Here is a 22445-nt window from a genome sequence, read left to right as displayed (position 1 = left end):
CTCACATTTGACCTAGCCCCATTCCCACCCGAACATTCCACCTCCCCTCTCATTCATCCAGCTTTGTTTTAACACCCTGAGGCACCTACAATTGCTTATATGTGTGAAAAGTAATATTATGAAGGTAACATTCAACTGTCTTTAGTGTGATGCAGAGCAGCTGGAAAAAGGGGCAGGATCATGTGACTAGACAGCTCCTTGAGGCCTCTAGTCCATAGAACACAGTTGAGGACTTATGTTGCTAAGACAAATAGGAGTGAAGAGGGGAGTTGCAAGATACAGAAATATCTTAAGGTGGTTCTCTCACCAAGATCTTCTAGACACATGGGGTGAAAAATCTTAGCACCACTAATCAATGGGAATTTTGTCACTCACTTCAATGGAGCCAGGACTTCACCCCAAGAATTTAAATTTTGAAGACAAATCTCAATCGCATTGTTTCCAATGGGAACATCACCAGTCACTACCTAGTAAATACTGGTTAAAACCTAAAACTTAATGAGAGATTGCAAGGCAGAAACTGCACATGTAACAAACAACTGAACATCAGTTAGACCAAGTATTAGTATGTATTTATGCACAATAAAAACAGCTTTACAAGTTGAACTGGAAATTTAAACAGGAAGTTTAACAGCTTTTGTATATTATATTAAATAACCAAAACACCTTTTTCCAAAATTGGTAAAGAATAAATAATATAATTTACAATATGGTACAAAAAATCAGTAAGGACAGGCATTCTGCTTTATACATACACTATATTTGTATATTTATAATCTATAAAACAAATTCACATTTCAAACAAGCCAAAAACCTTAGATGATATGGCTTAACTATTATTAAAAAACAGCAATAAATTTTGCTGCCAAACCAAAAGCTCTAAAGCCAGTTATCATGTTTCAGTAACTAATGATAACTTATTGCCGTAGTGCTTGCCAAGGTTTCACTTATTTAACATTTATAAATCACTGTGAACTCAGGAGATTTAAAGGTTTGAAAAGATTAAAAAAGTGCAGTACTTTCCTTACAAATGCATCTGTCTTTTGAGTGTAAAAAAAATGCAATAGTAATTTCCACTGCGGGATTGATAGTCAGTAGACGAGCTTTCTTTGTAGATTATGTTTGATCCAAGCTATTTACTTCAATTTAGAAAGATAAGTAAGAAGGGTGTCAAGGAAAAGTTACATAATGCCATTTTAAAAACCAATTAAAGTTCCTATACTGGGTAGATTTACTGATGAAGGACAGAATGAATTGTTTGGCTGAGCAGAATCTGATGCCCTGGTAGCTGGCCCATTACTAAGTGCACACGTGCAGAAAAAGGCAGATGTATTCTTTAGGAGGTAATATTGTTTTATACCCAAACTACAATGACAAGTTTCATGTTTCCAACATCCCACTTTAGGGGAATACAAAGAAACCAGTTACATCATTCCATGTACACTCACAGGCTTGCCAGTCAAACAACTGAGGTTAAAAAAAAAAAAAAAAAAAAAAATCTAAACTTTAAGTCAGAGCACAAGCTTTACAGGAACTTACATCAGAAGTAGAGGCCAGGTTGTCAATGTCTATTCCCCCCTCCCTGCCTCCTCACAGTGCCTCATGAAGATAAGAAAATAATGGAGTAAGCGTTACTCCCCTGAAACAATCCTGCCTGCAATTGACTAGCAACATACTTGAACAGCTGTTCAGAAAAAGCTGAAAAGTTGTTCTGGTTACTTAGTCATGTTAGAGGAGCTGAAATAGCATAATTCAACTTTTATTTTTTTTTACTTTAAACAAGATGTTAGCTTTCCCCACGGCAGCCCTAGGTACAGTCTGCTGAAGTCCAGCACACAATGGGGCATCTGCTAGAGATCCACCAATTCCTAGAGAAAGGTATCTCCCAAGGTATGTCTACAAGCAACTTCACGAAGACTGTAAGTTCTCTATTGATCTGAATTTAAAATTTTGTTTTAAAATTTTCCCTGACAAGAAACTTTGCATTGTAATAGCAAAACCCAAGCAAAACAATGTGCAGGGTATCATAACATTCCTGAATCAGAGACCAGATATAGTAGGTGGGAGTATTCTCTGTGCACTGCAAATATCAGGAAGAGGGGAGCGAAGAAAGGGGGCCATGGAGACCATGGGGAGAGGAAAGGATGTTCAAATATGTATTTATAAGAAGAATTTTTTAAAAGGCAGATGCTAAGCACATTTTTATCATAGAATTTCTGGGTGCTGAAAGGTAGCTCTGCCCTATTCTTCATATTTGCCTCCCCACCTAGTGCTCCTGTTCTGCCTTGAGAAGTCCAGGATATTAAAATCTGCTGGCCTCATGGGCCATTACAAATATCCACCACATTGAGATTCATCCTGTAATAATTTTTTTGCTGTGGCAAGGCACATGGGCTGTAGACAGCTCACTACATTCTGGCGATAATCTCATAAGCAGATCCTGGTGAAATGTCATACCCTTCACTTGCAACAGAGTTGGCATAATCTAGACCCCATGCGGGGAAGAGTGCCTCACAAGATCAATGTGACATCCGTCCTATTATCAATATCTATTTTGGGGGGCGGGGGAAGGTTGAAGTAACTAAATATACTTGCCAGCATAAGGCTAACTTCTCAAAATTTAAGACATAAAAACCAACTGAAGGCTCAGATTTGTTGCACTTGACTAAAACTTGTCACTTCTCCTCCTTCTACATGTGCTAAATGTCATTATTGTTCGATAATCCATGGGCACATCTATACTAGGAAGCCTCTGTTAGTTAGCAGAAGTATTTCTGGAGAATACAGATGGCATTACTAATGCGGGTAGCCAAAACCTGGAGTTTGTGCTTTGAGAAAGACTGGACTGAAAGACATCTGAACTACAACAATCACTGGAAAGATTCAGACAGTGGGATTAATGGAAATCCTGGTTTCTACCAAGTTTGAACCCTTCAGAAACAAATATACATGACTAAGTGTAGATTTGACTGGCAACCTTAAATGTGTTTGTGTTCTAGGACTGTGAGAGACCCTGTAAACTGTGATAGGATTTTAGACCGCCTGTTCTGAGAGGAAAGAACTCAGGTGACTTATAGCCAAAGAAGGGAGTTAGCTTATTAGTATGAAATCTGCCCCCCCCTTAATGTGCTGACCCACTGCTTGCTAGTGATGCAGGTCTGAGTCCCTGCTGGGAACACCCAACTGTACGAATGCGGTGTCTAGCTGGGCAGGTGGTTCCAACATCCAAGAGAAGAACGAAGCAACCAGACACAAGGCATCCTACAGCATGAATCAAAGGAGTGGCCTCCAAGTCTTTCCACCCATTAGAGAAGGAGGTAAATAAACCTGCTCTGGGTCACAGAGTATGAACATCAGAAAACTGGTTAAATTCTCTCTTAAAGCTAGAGAAGCACAATGCAAAGAATATGCCAACCAATATCAAAAACGTCTAATTAGGTGGGGGTAAAGTGACAGGGAACATTGTATGCCCAATCAGTGCTTTGTGGTCAACATTTTAATAAGACTCCCAGTCAAATGCTTTGTAGGAGTAGGTAGAACTACATCCAGAGCACAGCACAAGTTGAGAAAATGAAGCCCTGGTAATGGCCTTAAGGATAGAGGGGTTTATGTTTGAATCATTAGCAAACAGCTATGTATATAAAAGTTTGAGGTTTATACAGGACTAGCATCTATTTTCTTCAGAGCGACCTAAAACAGTCAAGGGGAATCCTTTTACTGGAGGCTGCAGATAAATGCTTTAAAAACAGGCACAGTAAAAGTATCCTTTTCAAGACTGATGGGAAAAGAAATAGGAGAAGGAAGGATGTATCCTGAGCTATTAAAAAGCAAAAGGAAAACCATCTGTAAAGGAAGTAACGTTACTAGAACTCCTTTGGACCTGCTGATATCAGGACTTGGGTCTTTCAGGCATTAAAACACTATACCATAGAAATGCATAACAGCTTAGCTGGGAACTTCTGGACCCATCAGTGCCAGGGAGGGACTACAGTGAAAAATGATGCCCTGAGGTACCACAGAGCATCTAGGTAGGCCACGACCGGGTGGAGAGGTCAGATTAAGATAAGACTTGACACCTTGCCTCCTCATTGAAAGACATAAGATTGCTGAAATCTAACTTAATTATTTATATGAACATTATTCTTTCCTATCTCCTCTCCCATAAGAATCCCCAATGAGATGCTGGATCTGGTGTTTATGTGGAGAAAGATGGTGATATACAGATTTCCTAACAAAAACAAAACCTATTAAGACAAAGCGTTAAGAGTGATTCCAGGAAGACCCCTTTCTGCAGTGTTTTCTCTCCTGGAAAGTAACCATCTTCCAGGGAAAACAGACTCCCATTGGTGGGGGGTGACTCAGTGCACTGTCCAATGCGATGAAGAATCCTGTGTCAGCCTGCTAAACGGAGCAAATAGATTCAGTCAGAAGGATGGTGGCTGTGATGTAGGGTAAGATTTAAAAAACAAGAAAAATCCACAGAGATCCCCCCCAATATTTAGGGGAGCCTACATGAGCCCCAAAACAAGAATGCAGGCATTTGCCCCACTGGAATGTTCAATAAACAAGGCGTAGCCAAAGAAACAATGTTTTTTAAATTGCAGCACAAGCATCACAGAGGAATGGTGCCTTTCAGGAGAGTGCAAGAAACTTCAGTTTGACTGATTCAACAATCGTGCCAAACAGTACGTTTCAAGATGTGAATAGAAAAAGGATTTCCCTCTCCCTCTACCCCTCAATTTCAATGTGGATCCCAAATCATGGTATGTTGATCAGCATGCAAAAAAAGATTCAAGTCGAAGAAGTTTCTAGCCATACTCTTGTCCAAGCTTCTTGCCTAGGCCATGCCAAAAGTACAAATCCAGGACCACCTCAAACTCATTTATTCACCATCTTATATCATTGATGCAGACACATCACTCCCTGTAATGTTTCACGTTACATTTTCCCCAGCGTATTGCACATTCTAGGACTTGCAGATACTTCTTCAGACCTCTAAAGACAATGCTGCTCTTCTAGAAAGGCGTGCAGTGGACGACAGCATTTGGACATCAATTGCATATCCTCAACTTGCCTCTCAGATCCAATACAATAAATTCCACTAAGCTGAATAGTCTCCACCAGCGTACTGGTCTCTTATGCTCACTGTGAGAGGTCACCAATGGGGGGGCCGCTTCCTCCTCCATCAAAGAGGATTTCCCTACGGGTTGGCTCAGGTATTGACAGCTCCTGGGCAAGATCGTTGAAACGAGATATGTAATCTATGCTGTTCTCATTCATCATGCAAGCTAGCTGGGAATCCACCACCTAGAAAACGGATAGGAAAAAAGAAACCCACAGATCAGCAGAGGTTTGTTTCATTCATTTGGGTTAGAGAGAGTAACACTTGCCTGTGACTAATAAGGGACCAGATAATACAAGCTGAGATCAGGGCCACATAGGAAAGTACAAGATTTTCACCTTTAATTCATCTGTTCCAATGCAGCCCAGCTCAACAGTTATCTGCTGGCTCTTCAGTGGCCTCTCTGAAATGAATTAGTAGCCTCAGTCCAATTTTAGCTGACAAGTGTCCACTTCACAAAAAAATTCAGTTTGGTATGTCTGTGGCCACCTAAGCCAACAGGTTAAGAATGAATGGTACATACCAACACATCTTTAAAGCTGACCCTCCAGATCAGCAGTGAGATGCATTGGCAGAGTGATGTGGGGTAAGCTTGCACAACTGCTGCCTGCACTGTACCTGTTCTGTACATAAACAAGACTTCCTTCTGCAGGACCCTTGATGACAGACCTTTTAGAACACTGTTTTTGTTAAGAATATTATTAAACTGTTGTGGCTGCTTCCCCCACCCCCAACAACAACATGACAGCTTGCCTAAAGTAACAGCTAACATATCACCTTCTCTTTGAAGGGAATGTTAACCAGATGACTGCACTGAGTCAGTTAAATTCTATACAAGTACAATGCTATGAGCTGAGTTAACATAGGCTTAATTCACTACAGCAAAAACTGACAGTCTCTGCTGACAGAAAGTTGGACTGGAGGCTGCAGTGGCATAAAGGTGCTCACTCTCTCACCTCCCTGTCCAGAGTGGAGGCATTGTTATAACAGCCAGCAATGTATATTGAATCAGCATAGTTCTGCTGCAGGTCTATGGATCAAGGTATGGAGAACAGCTGGACTAGAACTCCCTGTATGCGGAGTTCAAAGCATATCATCTATAGCAGCGTTTCTCAAACTGGAGTCATGACCCACTGATCAACTCCACCCACTCCCTCCCAGCACCTCCTGCACACCGGGGAACAGCTGTTCAGCAGCATGCAGGAGGCGCTGAGAGGGAGGGGGAGGAATGGGGATGAGGCATGCTCGGGGGAAGGGTTGGAATCATGTCATGGGGCCTCCAGCCACGCTGATCAACTCCTCCCCTTCCCTCCTAGCACCTCCCGCATGCCAGGGAACAGCTGTTCCCTGGCATGCGGGAGGTGCTAGGAGGGAGGGGGAGGAATGGGGCATGCTCAGGGGAGGGGGTGGAAGGAAGCAGAGAAGGGGTGGGGCCTTGAGGGAAGGCCTGGAGTGGGCACAGGGCCTGGGACTGAGCAGGAGGCTTGGGGGTCCCCAAAATTTTTTAAATCAAACTGGGGGTTCTTGGGTTGCTAAAGTTTGAGAACTGTTGATCTATAAAATAGACCTGATCTCCACCAGCCAGCGAGGCAGGAGTCATAAGGTTGCTCACAAGAGTTCCACATAGCAACTCATGCAGAACATACCACCAGTTCATTTTGCACCTTCTGTGTAATTCTGTTTCTCTGCTCTGTTAAATGTAAAGCCTGGCATCTGCCATAAGCATCCCAAGGAGATATAATGAGTAACATGAACAATATTATTAAAAATGGAAGCAAGCAGGCCCATTCAATGGTAATTATTTCAGGTGCAAATACAGCCTGATGTGCTTTGACCACTTACCTCTGCTACATCTGCCAGAGATCGAGACACAAAAGAGTCCCGTGAGTTTCCATCCAGCAGGCTGGGTCCCAATAAGGAGGTGCCACTGGCAGTTCCAACAGGAGTTGGCAACATTTTCCGGCCCTTCTCGGGGGAGATGAAACTTGCTGTACAGAAAGGAAAAGCATAAGAGCATAAGAATGGCCCTACTGGTTCAGACCAAGGGTCCATCTAGCCCAGTATCCTGTCTTCCAACAGTGGCCAGTGCCAGGTGCCCCAGAGGGAATGAACAGAAAAAGGTAATCATCAAGTGATCCATCCCCTGTTGCTCATTCCCAGCTTCTGGCAAACAGAGGCTAGGGACACCATTCCTGCCCATCCTGGCTAATAGTCCTTGATGGACCTATCCTCCATAAACTTATCTAGTTCTTTTTTGAACCCTGTTATGGTCTTGGCCTTCACCACATCCACTGGCAAGGAGTTCCACAGGTGGACTGTGCGTTGTGTGAAGAAATACTTCCTTTTATTTGTTTTAAACCTGCTTCCTAATAATTTTGTTTGGTGACCCCTAGTTCTTGTGTTATGAGATGTAGAAAACAACACTTCCTTATCTACTTTCTCTATACCAGTCATGATTTTACAGACCTCACAATCATATCTCCTCTTAGCCATCTCTTTTCCAAGCTGAAAAGTCCAAGTCTTATTAATCTCTCCTCATATGGAAGCCATTCCATACCCCTAATCATTTTTGTTGCCCTTTTCTAAACCTTTTCCAATTCCAATATATCTTTTTTGAGATGGGGCGAACACATCTGCACTCAGTATTCAAGATGTGGGTGTACCATGGATTGATACAGAGGCAATGTGATATTTTCTGTCCTATTATCTATCCCTTTCTTAATTATTCCTAGCATTTTGTTCGCTTTTTTGACTGCTGCTGCACATTGAGTGGATGTTTTCAGAGAACTATCCACAATGACTCCCTGATCTCTTTCTTGAGTGGTAACAACTAATTTAGACCCCATCATTTTATATGTATAGTTGGGATTATGCTTTCCAATGTGCATTACTTTACATTTATCAACATTAAACTTCATCTGCTATTTTGATGCCCAGTCACCCAGTTTTGAGAGATCCTTTTGCAGCTCTTTGCAGTCTGCCTGGGTTTTAACTATCTTTAGCAATTTTGTATCATCTGTAAATTTTGCCACCTCACTGTTTACCCTTTTTCCAGATCATTTATGAACATGTTAAATAGGACTGGTCCAGAACAGACCCCTGGAAGACACCACTATTTACCTCTTTCCATTTTGAAAACTGACCTTTATACCTACTCTGTTTCATATCTTTCAACCAGTTACCAATCCACGAGAGAACCTTCCCTCTTATACCGTGGCAGCTTACTTTGTGAGAGAACCTTTAGTGAGGGACCTTGTCAAAGGCTTTCTGAAAATGTAAGTACACTATATTCACCGGATCCCCTTGGTCCACATGCTTGTTGACCCCCTCAAAGAATTCTGTAGATTGGTGAGGCATGATTTCCCTTTACTAAAACCATGTTGACTCTTCCTCAACAAATTATGTTCATCTTTATATGTCTGACAATATTGTTCTTTATTATAGTTTCAACCGGTACTGAAGTCTGTAATTGCCGGGATCACCTCTGGAGCCCTTTTTAAAAATTGGCATCACATTAGCTATCCTCCAGTCAGCTGGTACAGAAGCTGATTTACATGATAGGTTACAGACTACAGTTAGTAGTTCTGCAATTTCACATTTGAGTTCCTTCAGAACTCTTGGATGAATACCATCTGGTCCTGGCGACTTATTGCTGTTTAATTTTATCAATTTGTTCCAAAACCTCCTCTAAGGATACCTCAATCTGGGACAGTTCCTCAGATCTGTCACCTAAAAAGAATGGCTCAGGTTTGGGAATCTCTCTCACATCCTCAGATGTGAAGTCCGATGCAAAGAATTCATTTAGTTTCTCCGCAATGGCCTTATCCCCCTTTAGTGCTCTTTTAGCACCTCGACTCTCCAGTGGCCGCACTGGTTGTTTAGCAGGCTTCCTACTTCTGATGTACTTAAAAATGTTTTTGCTATTACTTTTTGAGTCTTTGGCTAACTGTTCCTCAAATTCTTTTTTGGCCTTCCTAATTGTATTTTTACACTTCACTTGCCAGTGTTTATGTTCCTTTCTATTTTCCTCACTAGTATTTAACTTCCACTTTTTAAAGGATGCCTCTTTGCCTCTCACTGCTTCTTTTACTTTGTTGTTTAGCAGCAAGTCAGTGTATTGAACTTGTGCATTTGAAGGAGGAGGAGGAGAGGTACATGGAAACGTAGCACAAAGGAGATCTAAAGCCATCTCTCTCCTCTACCTCCTCAGAATAAGAAATTACTAGCATGAGCACTACCAGCAGGCTGCCAAATGGATCAACTAATCACCTTTGCCCAAAGGAGGTAAACACACATTACACTGGAGACACTAGCCATAAAGCTATTCATTTTTTGAGCTAACTCAGAAAAAACAATTCTCTCACCTCCTTAGAATTATGCACCATGCATACAACGAAACCTACAAGTTCCAAACAGAAGAGCTGGTGGCATCATTTTGCTGTTTTAGCAGAACACTCAAAATGTTTCAACCTAAAAGAGGAGTCTGACTTGCAAAACCTAGCAGACTACAAAAAGGTCTCAGTTACTCGCTCCAAGGTATATGCTGTTGCCCTGTGCCAGCTGAGCAACTTCTATTTCAGGAGCAGACTTCCAAATCTGGGCTGAATGAAAAATTAAGTCCATCTAGGGGTAACAATTCCAGTTAGAGAGGAAGATGGGAAGGAAGGGGAAAAGTCTTCCAATGTCCTACTGAGTTTACTCTCTTCCAGGGACTCCCTCCAAGTCAAGGGATTGGGGCTGGGTGAAGAGAAGCTCTTTAGAAAAGATAGGACCATTCCTCCATCATAGTTTTCTGTGTACTGACACTCACAAAACAGGCTGCTGAGAGATGAGTCGGTAGAGTCGTTGGGGTACCACTGTGGATCATGGCTCGGAGAGGCAATCCAGTTCTGCTGAGGACTGCTGGAGGGGGATGGAAGACTTTTGGAGCTGTCACTGCCATTCAGTTTCGCAGGGGAGAGGGAAACACCTTCATCTGTAAGCCAATGCAAAGAATCAATGACCGAGTCAATTCTGTAAAGCTACCAGGACAACTTCAAATACTTTGGGGTGTTCAACACATTTTCAGGCAACTGGAAGCAAGGCACTACATAATACTCTTAGTAGTAATGCCATTGTACAGAGAATCAACCAACACCAAGCTATTCTGAACTACAATGGCACTACTCAGTGGAGTAAAGGGAACTGGATTTAGTCCTAAACTAACTCATCTTAAGGATATTGACTGGTTGATGAAAGAATTTAGCTATGGTGTAGTGCAATTTCCCGAGGGAGGAGTGTGATAGTGGAAGGTAGGGATCTGAAAGGCCCAATTTAGCTCAGTCCTAATTGGACTAGGTATGTCAAGATTTCTGTGGGAAAAGGAAATAAGATGGAAGCTACTGTCCACACTCATTTAAACAAACCATAAGCAAACTGAAAATATAAAACCTTTAGGGGACAGTTGGTCAACTGGGTAAGTGGCACAAAATCACCATAGTGTGAAAGATCATTTGATGCTGTATCCATTGGGTGTTGGGTCTCTCTATAGGTTCTCTGCTAGTAGGTGAAGAGGTTTAGGCCCTTATTGACTACCAGGTAAATGAGACCTAACCCACTCCTGCATGCCCAATAGGGAAAGGTTCTGATGTGCAACTGGGCTAGCCAGACATCTGGAAAAGAACACCAAGTTGCTCAGAATTCAGATCCACAATTCTTTTTTAAAAAATTCCCCAAGATGTAAATTTTTAAAAACTGATGTCAAAATTTTTTTGAGTAAAGAATATTGTTTTTAGAAGCATACACTATTACATCGTAAAGCATGTTCACAAATGAGAAACAATACAATTATTCAATCTAATGCAACACTTTAAAGGTGAACTGCAAATCTGAACAAGTAGAGTTAATCCCAGATTTGTATGCCAAGTATGAGTGGGTGCTTAGTCCTGCGGGAGGTTTTGACTGACTTGTTTTAAAACTGCATCCCCCACTTCTCAGTACATGCTGCAACTTCACAGATAGTTTATTAGATCAGTTACACTACCCGTCTCCTTACAACCCAACCCATAATACTTCTGGTATCTGCAATATCCAAAATTTGAGTTTTAGGCTCTGACACTGACTTTTTGTGGGGTCTTGGGCAAATCAAATTAGTATGGCATTTTAAATGACAAAAAGTGATGTGATGGGGCTCTATGTTTGTTTAGATCAACATTTCTAGATCAAATTTACTCAGCTGACCAGTAAAAGGATGTTTTAAATGTCAGTCCTACAAAGTCACCCTGGAAATGGCTCTTTCCTTCTTCTGTAACCTCAAAGATACTAAAGATGATAAGTATCAGAGGGGTAGCCATGTTAGTCTGAATCTGTAAAAAGCAACAGAGGGTCCTGTGGCACCTTTAAGACTAACAGAAGTATTGGGAGCATAAGCTTTCGTGGGTAAGAACCTCACTTCTTCAGATGCAAGAAGTGAGGTTCTTACCCACAAAAGTTTATGCTCCCAATACTTCTGTTAGTCTTAAAGGTGCCACAGGACCCTCTGTTNCCTGCCTTGAGGGCAGGGGACTGGATTTGATAACCTCTCGAAGTCCCTTTCATCATGCACTTCTATAATTCTGTGTTTGTGTGTCAGTGTTTCCAGGTAAAATTTGCTCAGTTTACCAGGAAAAATGTGTTTTAAATTCAGGTCTGCAAATTCACCTTGAGATCTTTGAGACTCCAAGTGGGTTCTTTACTTCTCCTGCATCTTCATCGGTAATAAAGATCAATGGGGTTGCATAGTTTGACCTACATCATCTTTAGGAAAAAAGCAACAGAGGGTCCTGTGGCACCTTTAAGACTAACAGAAGTATTGGGAGCATAAGCTTTCGTGGGTAAGAACCTCACTTCTTGCATCTGAAGAAGTGAGGTTCTTACCCACGAAAGCTTATGCTCCCAATACTTCTGTTAGTCTTAAAGGTGCCACAGGACCCTCTGTTGCTTTTTTCCTAAAGATGATGTAGGTCAAACTATGCAACCCCATTGATCTTTATTACCGATGAAGATGCAGGAGAAGTAAAGAACCCACTTGGAGTCTCAAAGATCTCAAGGTGAATTTGCAGACCTGAATTTAAAACACATTTTTCCTGGTAAACTGAGCAAATTTTACCTGGAAACACTGACACACAAACACAGAATTATAGAAGTGCATGATGAAAGGGACTTCGAGAGGTTATCAAATCCAGTCCCCTGCCCTCAAGGCAGGGCTAGTAATAACTAGACCATTCCCGACAGGTGTTTGTCTAACATAAAACACTGTTTCAATACTCTGTATTTTTACAGAGTAATATTTTAGAGCAGAAGTTCACTTTAACCTCTGTCTCAGTTTTCCCTATCTGTGAAATGGGGATAAATGTTCCATTCGCTTGCATATTTATTACTTTAAGAAATCCCTTACATACGAAAGTCATGGTATAAGACCACCAAGGCCATGTCTCTACAGGGTTAAATGAAGGACAGGATGACAATACTTAGGCCATATCTAAACTAGCACTTATGTTGGCAAAACTTTTGTCGCTCAGGGGTGTGAAAAAAAACACACCTCAGAGTGTCATAAGTTTTGCCGGCATAAGTGCGTTTGTGCACAGCACTCTGTCCGCGGGAGACGCTCTCCTGCCGGGGTGGCTCCAGGCACCAGCGCAGCAAGCATGTGCCTGGGGCGGCCTGCCGGTCGCCGTGAGGGCAGAAGTCAGGCTGCCTTCGGCGGCATGCCTGCGGGAGGTCCGCTGGTCCCGCGGGTTTGGTGGCAATTCAGCGGCGAGTACGCCGAAGGCCCGGGACCGGCGGACCTTCTGCAGGCATGCCGCCGAAGGCTGCCCGACTGCCGTGCTTGGGGCGGCAAAATACATAGAGCCACCCTGTCTCCTGCCAACGTAGCTACTGCTGCTCATTAAGCTGGTTTTATTATGTTGATTGGAGAGCTCTCTCCCGTCGGCATAACGCAGCTACAATAGTGCTCTTACAGTGCACAGCTGTATCAGTACAGCTGTGCCGCTGTAAGCTTGTAAGTGTAGACATGGCCTAAGTTCAAAAAAATAATTTCTTATGAAGACCCATGGTACCACTGGTCAAAAGGCTGCCTAATTCACTTAAGGAATATGTAAGGAGCCATATTCCCTTCCTCATGTGTGTCTACAGTGCTACCACTGAAATCAATAGGTAACTCACAGGGAGATCAGAGAGAAGATTTTGGTCCTTACTATTTAGTAAGCTATGGAGGACACTGCTGCAGAGCTGTTCAGTAAGTTCAGAGAGCTACCAAAGCTCTCTGCTAGGCCAGCAACAACTTAAATGTACATTAATTTAAAATGCACAGTCAGACTCGTTAAGAAAAAGGGGAACTACACAATTTAGCTTCTCAAAGGATATCATTAAATCCACGATGATGCCGCCTAATAAGGGTTTTTCTGATATTTAGAACATGCTGCAGTTAATAGCATTTTTCTAACTTTAAGTCAAGATAAGGCATTCTCATTACTAGTCTTACTGTATTGACCAGAGCTGATAGCGATTTCAATGATAGAGTCGCTTATTTGAGTGGCAGGTTCTCCCTGAGAAAGCACATCTTCAGGTGGTCCAGGAAGAGAGATATCCAGCAGAGCAGAGACGTTGGGAGGACACAGATGCGTACTGGAGGCTTGTGATGGAGGAAGCGGAGGAGTGGAGACACCATTCTGGAGAGGAGTCTTGGACAGTTCTGACAGAGAAAGGACTGATGTGTCCTGGTGTAAGAGTCAGAGAATGAACGAGTCACTAATTTGCATAGGACTTGGACACTTCTAAAAGTTACAACAGACAGATCATGTGTTGCAGAGATCCTGAGCATTGGGTTGAAAGAGAAGAACAGCTGGATGCAACAGAAGCAGAATAAAAATCAAGCAGAACAGACTCCTAGCATACCCTGTTCTGCCAGTCCAACTACCTGATGAAATATTTTTTTCATACCAAGAATAAGAGATCTACAGGTTCTATGCTCTGGACACCTATCAAAAACTTAAAACCACACAAAACGACAGCTCACAAGCATACTCATCCCACACCCTCCTCAATAGCCTGACAAAAGTTGGGTTTTGCATCACACCCAAATGCAACTGATTTAAACTAGAGCATTTCCAAAACCTTCTACAACTGAAACCAGTGAGAGAGTTAATGAGAGGAGTCCCATTATACTACAAGACCATTCTTAACAGCTGAATATTGAATCAGGCTTTGTCAGCTGAGAAATATGCAGCTGCTTGGATATCACCCCTGATTTAATAAGGCTTATTTTTCTTGACTAGACCCAGTGTCCGAGAATAGCTTTTCCCTTAGTAACACTACACCCACAGGGGTGGGGATGATCACTTCAGTACTATAAGCATATGGAATACTGCATGGCCTAACAAGTGGGAAAATATGGAGGACTTCTGCAGCCAGCAGATTCCACTCCAAAAGTTAGCCCTACACCTTCTTCCACTAAAATAACTGGAGTTCCACCATTAAGTGCTCACACATATGTCCTTGACGAGTGTCTCAACATCACATTTGAAGTTGCATTAGCCACCAGACTGGTCTGAGGTTATAAAATTAACATCCATTGAACAATCCTTGCTTCTGTAATTAGCCATGAGCTAGACACAAAGCAAAGTGTTTCTCTTAAGAAGATATTGGTTATGCAACTAGTACTTTCATCAAGATTACCTATTGGATAATGTTCCTCCAGTGATATAGTGACAGCTCTGCCAGAATACATACTTTACTCCTGGGGAAATTCTGCATCACTGCACAATGCAGAATTTGCAAAGAATTAATGTTCTGTGCAGAATTTCATTCCCCCCTCCATAGAATTGATGCTGCAGAGCTGCTGGCTGCCATTAGGGGCTGCTGGACCCAGCAGAACCTGCCTCTCCAGCTCACAAATACAGGACACCATGTGGGAGGGGGTCAGAGCTGGAGGGTTCTGGGCAGCTGCAGTTCTCAGCATGTCCTGAAGGAAGGAGGCAGCATGCAGGAACACCATATGAGCCTGAGACCCAGCATCAGGCTGTTTCTCTCTCTGGATCCCTGGGCTCTGGTAGGTAGGGGGTGTCCCATGGCTGGGCTCTCGGAGTAGGGGATGTGGGTGTCTGAGACCAGAGGAGCAAAGTCCCCCCCCCCACCCAAGATGTGCCCATTTGGCACGTGTGACACACCCACAGTGAGGCACACAACGAAAACATAACAGAGAAACAGGAACTAAGTTGTTGTAGGGGTTTCTTTAACTCTCTACTCGCTGGGGGATTTTTTTTTTTGTTTTGTTACAGACATACTTGCTGACAGGTATTTTGAAATAAGTTACCAAAATAACTGAAACTAGTTTGATTATATTATGTTATTTTGGCAAATAAAATATGCAGAATTTTTTTATCGTGCACAGAATTTTTAATTTTTTGGCGCAGAAGTCCCCCAGGAGTAATACTTATTTCAGTTCCTGGGGTCTACTTTCCCTTCAAACAATGTTTAAAATAGACTGGTGCAGTATAAAGGTACTTGTTTGCTTTGCTAAACACCTCCACTGTACCAGTCAATGCACAAGCATAGCATTAAACAAGACTGGTTTGCTCTTCAGAGATCAGAACTTGTCAGTTTCACTCTGCTCTTCTGCTCTGAGTAGTATAAAATCACAACATAAGCAGCTGTCCACAGCAACCTGTGAGACTTCCATTCCAGCACAGTAATAGTCATGGAGAACAATTACCCTGATGGCTGTAGGAAAGGCCATATGACCTGCAGACTATTTTTACAAGAATGGTTAGAAAATGGGGGCATGGTGAAAAGGGGACACTGGAATACGAGTCCCTAAATAATGCTTGTGTGAAGAACGTCACTGCTATAAACTTCATGCAGCTGCTGTTTGATCAGCTCATACTGTACCTGGAATCCATCAGGGACTGCCTTCTGCTCTTGCTGTGTGGGTAGGTTAATGAAAGGAACCCGACACCTACTGCTTGAACCCTAGAAGTGCAAAAGGGACTACATGAGTCACACTCATACACCAACTATAGCAAACTTAGCAGGAGCTACAAAAGACAAGCACATATGATCATCCTTGCCACAATTTCCCCCTTATCCCCTCTTCTGAGATGGGATCTCAGGGATACTGCTCTCTCCACTACCTCCCTGGGATGGTGGCAAACACTGACACCTCTTCTAGGTATGGATAAGGGAAACAGTAAGGGCCATCACAACTCCCACTTATAAAGTAATCTCCTGAAAGAGGATGCAGCTGGAAACAGAACGCAGGCACTTGGAGACCCATGTGAATATTCTGTCACGGTAGGAGAAAGCTATTCACTACTAGCACTCTCTTGTTGTGCCCACAATTCCTTACTCAATACATCTTTCTCAAATGGTGCCTTGCCTTTTGGCTTCAGACTTCTGGAGTGCAGATCAAAATTGCATGGCTATAAGATTCTCTACAGGATGGAAACCTATTTTCCAACACAGCAGTGCCTGTTTCCCTAGATTCTCCCCATCAGGTCCTGAACATCACACACCCACCAATCCACTCCGGCCTGGGCTAGGCTTGCTCTGAAAAATGCATCCATTCAACAAACCTCAAGAGGAAGCTGACAGCAGAGTCACAATTAATACAGGGGCTGGCTTTTTACACAAAACAAAGGAGATGATGAATGCTTTGACAAGCCTATTCAAGAGATACTGACCCCTACTGTGCCGATGGAGCTTCCATTCTGATCTGCCTCTGCCGACTCCTGCCCCGTGACCACTGCAGCCACACCGTCTGGTGACAGTGGAGACACACCTGACAAGCCCTCAGAATCCAGGACAGGCAAGGGGCTGCCAGGGATAATACCAGCACTTTTAGCTGCCAAGTCAATAGCACCTTTGGTAAAATAGAGAGAAAAAGATATTAGAGATCTTTTCTTTCATTGACTGCCCATCTCTCCTATAAATATCTTTGTGGAGGAATTGAATCAGGCCATGTAGCTAAATCTTAACATAAACATAGAGATGCAGAAGTGGTCATATTAGTTCAGATCCTGCAGACATGCTGGTTGTCCATATTTAGGAGGTGCAGCATTTTTAGCAAAAAATATTTATCATTTTTCCACTCTGTTCCCTTAAGGCACCCCCAGTCCATTGTACTGCATTTCAATGGAGTTTAAAAGAGATATCCCTATTTTTCTCCACAAATGTTCCTAGTAGCATTTAAATGCAGATATGCTGTTTGTCCACCTGGTTTTAAATTTTGCAGTACTGTAATGCAGTTGGTTGTGTAATTTCTGGGAAGTGCCTATAGTTTGAGAGAGGTGCTGTAAAACCAACGTAACAGTCTCATCTAGTACCTTGCTTCTGGCTGCAGCCTAGGCTTGATATTTCTGTTGGAGGAAAAACCCATAATGCACTTGGCCAGCTGTGTTATTCTGCATGAGGGAGGAAGATTTCTCCATATTAGCTCATCAGCTTATTCTCTGAAGCATAAAGTTGTGCTCTTCATTTTAACTTGCACAGGGCACAGCATTTAGGGAATTTAAACTTATCCAGCTCTTACAACATTTAACTGGGTCTTCCTGTGGCAGAGAATTCCCTAGGCTAAACGGCACACAATATGAAACAGGATTCCTGGTTACATGTTCTCACTACCAGTTCATTTAATTAAGGGGCATGTTCTTTTGTTATGGGGCAGGGTAGGAAAGGAGGGATTGGTGAGGTCCCCTCCATGTCCAGTATTCCAAATCTTGTCTTGGTGGATAAACTATTAGGGCTTAAAACAAAATGTAACACATACATATGCAGAGCTGAACCTGAGCCACAAAGTCTGTATTCTAACTTTCCCCAGAGATCAGGAGATCCATGATGCTGGGTTTGGTTCAGATCCATAGATACATCCATTCATCCACATGCCAAGTGTTAGGATACGAGCATGATATGTGATACTAGTTTGGAGTGTGTCATCAGTGCCCACTCTCCTTCCCTACACCAAATCTCTCCATCCAATCACCTATTGTGATGCAAACTGTTTTTATGTACAGCAAAGTACATATAAAAGCAAGCAAAACATTTTAAAGGCACCAAGGATTTGTACCTGAATGCAGGAAATCAAAATATGCCACTTTTATGAGGGGAGACTTACTGGACAGGTGATTGGTAGCTTGTGTTGGAAGAACCTTGGGCACAATGGGTCGAGAAACAGCAGCTTTAGTCAGTGAAGACTGGATTGGCCGAAATGAACCTCTCCCTAAAGGGTGAAGAATTAAATCTCAGAAGGAGCCAAAACTGGACATCTTCCTTAAACCAAAACACAGCACTGTTAAATGGGAGCAACGTTAACAATCAAGAGGTAGAGGGAATTCTAAGCAGCTTCCAAACTAAGCTGACACTAAAAGCAGTGATGAAGTTAAGACTTCAAATAGTAGCAGCACAAGCTAATCAGCAGTTCATTGCCAGGCAAGGCAATGGCAATATTACATGTAACCACAGCTGCATGCCATTATTTCCAATTAAAATAACCTTGAGGTTCTAATGCTGATTTTGAGATCCATGGTGGGATGCAAATTAACCTGTGTCAGTGCTATATTCAAGAAAAGGCCAGAAGGAAAGGCCAAATGGCAGACAAAATACTGGTCAGTGAATCTATTTCACCATATGAAATTCACGTAACATTCTGACGCTAGACAAAGCCTAACGTAAAGTTGAGTACGACTACTCTCTAAGGAAAAGAATTCCTGGCTCAGTATTTTCACCCACAAATTCTGTTTCTTTATATAGAATCCCATGGAACTGGGGTTAGAAAAGAGGGAGAGAAACTGAGGAGAAATTATTACAAGCTATGTAAAAATCATCAAGAAACAGAAGCTTGTCACCCCCTGGGACATGACTCAACTAAACTGGTGAATGTTTGTGGTTTTGAAAGGACTTTTTTTTTTTCTTTTAAAGATTATTCCCTTACTCCTCACCACACACAGTGGTAAGAGAGCTTTCTAATTCATCCCAACGCAGCATCAACTCAGAACTTAATATTTCCCCACTATGGATCTTCATTTTGTAATGCAGAAAGGGCAGAAGCACCTGTTATGGAAGAGTTGGATAAGATGGAGAAGGAGCAGACATGCTGAGATGGATTTCCCGATGGCCTGGGGAGCAGTGTTCTCTGCATGGGGGGAGATAACAGACCAAAACAAATTTAAAATCAGAACAAAGTGAGTTGGTTTCATATAGTGCCTTTTGCAGTTGTGATGCCTTACAGAATAAGGAGTTGAATGTCAGTACAGCAGAGACTACGTGGGCACACACCAGTCAGACGCGGCAAGAACCCTTTCTGCTTCTGTTTGAGAGGAAATGTAAGCAACATGCCTCTTCTTTCTCTGCAAAGTACCATGACATTGAACTTCCATCTAGACTACATCCAGAGATAGATGTGAAGTCAAACTCAGCTCCTGTCTCACTGTTAGTATAGCAGTCTCCAAGTCCCTAGAGCAGTTGTTCTCAAACTTTTTTTCACGGACCACTTGAAAATTGCTGAGGGTCTCGGCGGACCACTTAATCATCTTTCCAAATGTTGTCTGTACCGTTAGCTAACTATTGTAAAGTGCTTTGGATAAAAGTGCTATATATAAAAAAAACGTAATAAACTTTTTTTTGTTCTACAAATAAAAGCCCACAACTCATATTTTAATATTAGTAGTCTTACCTTTCTAATGCGATGATGTGCCCTCTCTCCTCCACCATGGAAACCACAGAGCTGAGGCTGGGGAGAAGGGGGGGGTCTCTCCCTCTCTCCCCCACCGTAGCAGCCACAGAGCTGAGGCTGGGAAGAAGGGCCATCTCTCCCCAGCAGCCGCAGCCCTGGAACTGGGGAAAGTCGCCTCTTTCTCTGGCTGCTGCAGCCCTGCACATCCCAAATTCCTCTCATCCCCTCTTCCCACCCCACTGTTCCCACCCACCTACCCCTTATTCCCCCCCAAGGCCACCAGCTGCATCTTCTCCAGGGTCCAGGCATCTAATTAGTGGAACCATGCCTGCACAGCTCCACTAATTAGGTGGGTGGCCCTTCATTCTCTTGTGTGCAGCCGCCCAGGCACGCACCTTAGAGGGAACTATCGGTGGACCACCTGAATGGAGCTCGTGGACCACAATTTGAGAACCTCTGCCCTAGAGTATTACACTGTAGTGTCACCTTTGAGCATGGGCACAAGCTTTTGTGTGGGACTTGATCCTCTGTTATGGTTATTAACTAAATGATAATAAACAAGGAAGGAAACTACATTCAGAAATTTTAAAAGATGGAATTGTATGGAACAGAACATCTCACTGAGGCCTGTCAAATGCAATTTCTTAGACACCGGAGACCTCTAAGGCAGAGCGTGGACTCTCTCTTCTTGTCCCTTACATATAGCTAAGGGGACTAAAGAGCCCCTGGTCACACGCTAGCATTTCATAAGACTTTCAAACAAATGTCAAATAATTTTCCCATTTTCTTATGCTTTGTTGTTCCTGCCAGTCACATCAGCCCTGAGTCTCCTCTTCCCTCCCCACCATCTGTGCTTTCATAATCATATTTTTCTTTTTGGCTGGGATTTGCACGGAGCCTTAGAGAGGCCAATGATAACCACCTACCAGTGAAATTCAGAAGGAGCTGGACACCTTGCTCCCTTCAACCCCACTGAAATTCCCAGCCTTCATTTTTAAATTAGTGCCCCTTTGAACTGAGTTTGTTTTTTCTGGTATAATCTGCCTCCCCTGCATTCTGTAGACATTTCAAAAACAAACAAACAGTCAGTGGAAAGACAAATTGAAGATCTTGTTGCAATAAGGAATGGAGACACCAGGATTCCAATTGTACACAAGAGATAAAAGTCTGCAGGACTTAAGTATAAAGCAGAATCCCAGTTAGAATATTCCATTTGTTCCAAACATTCTTCCAGACCAAGTATATTTTTGCTTTCCCAACCTCCCTTCCATGTGGCTACACTACACTGTTACTACAGCTGCTGAGGCAGGAATCTAACCAGGTTAGTTATTAAAGAGGCCAAAAGAGAAAGTTACTTACCTTGTGCAGTAACGATGGTCTCCCCCTCCCTCCCCCCCATGGGTGCTCCATTTTAGGGGTGTATGTATCCCTGTACTTCTAATCAGAGACCTTTGGTACCAGTCTCTGTTCAGTCTGCACATGGTCTCTATCCCCCTCCCTCTGTGCTCTGCCTCGAGGCTAATTAGCACTGCACGGGTGAACCCTCAGTTCCTTCTCTATTCTGAAATAGAGGGGAGGAGGGAGGAAGGGTTGTTCAGCAACCATAGGGGGACACATCTTGAAAAACCATCGTTACTGCACAAGGTGAGTAACTTTCTCTTCTTGAGTAGTGTTCTATGGGTGCTGCACTATAGGTGACTCCTGAGCAGTATCCCCAATGGGAGGTTGGGGCTTCGGAGTCTAGTTTGTTATGGATGATAGTCCTATGAAGCTGAAGATGGTGTCAGAAACAGTCTCCAGTAATCGCAGTGTTCTGCGAACGTATGAGAAGATGCCCAAGTCATTGCTCTGCAGATTTCCAAGATAGGGACATTCTTGAGGAAGGCAACCAACCTCGTGGAGCGTGTGCGGATTCCAGATGGAGGTACCACATTGCAAACATTACAGAAGTGTTTAAAACAAGTTCAAGACCCATTTGGAGAGTCTTTGGGCTGATATTGCTGTGTCTTTATACCTTTCTGCAATAGAAAGGAAAAGCTTAGGAGATTTCCAAAAGGCCTTCATCCAGTCCAGGTAAAAGGCCAAAGCTCTCCTAACATCTAGCACAGGGGTCGGCAACCTACGGCATGCGTGCCAAAGTTGGCACACGAGCCGATTTTTCCTGGCACACGAGCCAATTTTTCCTGGCACGCAGCGTGGGCTAAGCCACTCAGCCCCGCCACCACTCTGGAGTTCCTGTTGCCAGCTGCCAGCTCCTGCGGGACCCGCCACGGGTCCAACTCAGCACCTGCTGCTGGCCTGAGACCCCGGCTGCAGGAGCCGCTGGTGAAAACCCCAGAGCCGCGGCAGGCTGAGCTGCTCAGCCTGTCCCGCTCTGGAGTTCCCACTGCCGGCTCCTGCCAGCTGGGGTCGTGCCGCGGGTCCAACTCAGCACCAGCTGCTGGCCTGGGATTCCTTCCCCCAGGCTGGCAGCGGGCTGAGATCCCAGCTGGCAGGAGCCGGCAGCCGAAATCCCAGAGCGGTGTTGGACTGAGCCGCTCAGCCCGCCCTGCTCTGGAGTTTCCGCTGCCAGCTCCTGCCAGCCGGGTCCCCACGGGTCCAACTCAGCACCTGCTGCTAGCTTGGGGGGGGGGGGGG

At 43.4% G+C, this 22445-nt stretch overlaps 1 protein-coding gene across 3 annotated transcripts in view; it reads right to left on the bottom strand.

Annotated features, from left to right (window-relative positions):
* Positions 1–553: 553 nt before the first annotated feature.
* CRAMP1 (cramped chromatin regulator homolog 1) overlaps positions 554–22445 on the bottom strand; it is a 125160-nt gene continuing 103268 nt past the window's right edge. For all 3 annotated transcript variants that reach the window (XM_034784554.1, XM_034784552.1, XM_034784553.1), the window contains exons 14-21: positions 19187–19268; positions 18252–18356; positions 16822–17000; positions 16031–16111; positions 13626–13860; positions 9933–10097; positions 6965–7110; positions 554–5307 (exon numbers count right to left, since the gene is read on the bottom strand). In XM_034784554.1, coding sequence (XP_034640445.1) covers positions 5143–5307; positions 6965–7110; positions 9933–10097; positions 13626–13860; positions 16031–16111; positions 16822–17000; positions 18252–18356; positions 19187–19268 — 1158 coding nt within the window. In that variant the 3' untranslated portion in view covers positions 554–5142. The remainder of the gene's footprint in view (positions 5308–6964; positions 7111–9932; positions 10098–13625; positions 13861–16030; positions 16112–16821; positions 17001–18251; positions 18357–19186; positions 19269–22445) is intronic.

This window comes from Trachemys scripta, chromosome 10 (genome assembly GCF_013100865.1).
Source record: "Trachemys scripta elegans isolate TJP31775 chromosome 10, CAS_Tse_1.0, whole genome shotgun sequence".
NCBI lineage: Eukaryota > Metazoa > Chordata > Testudines > Emydidae > Trachemys > Trachemys scripta.
Note: the sequence above shows the minus strand (reverse complement) of the source record. Positions and strands in the feature narration are given on the sequence as shown.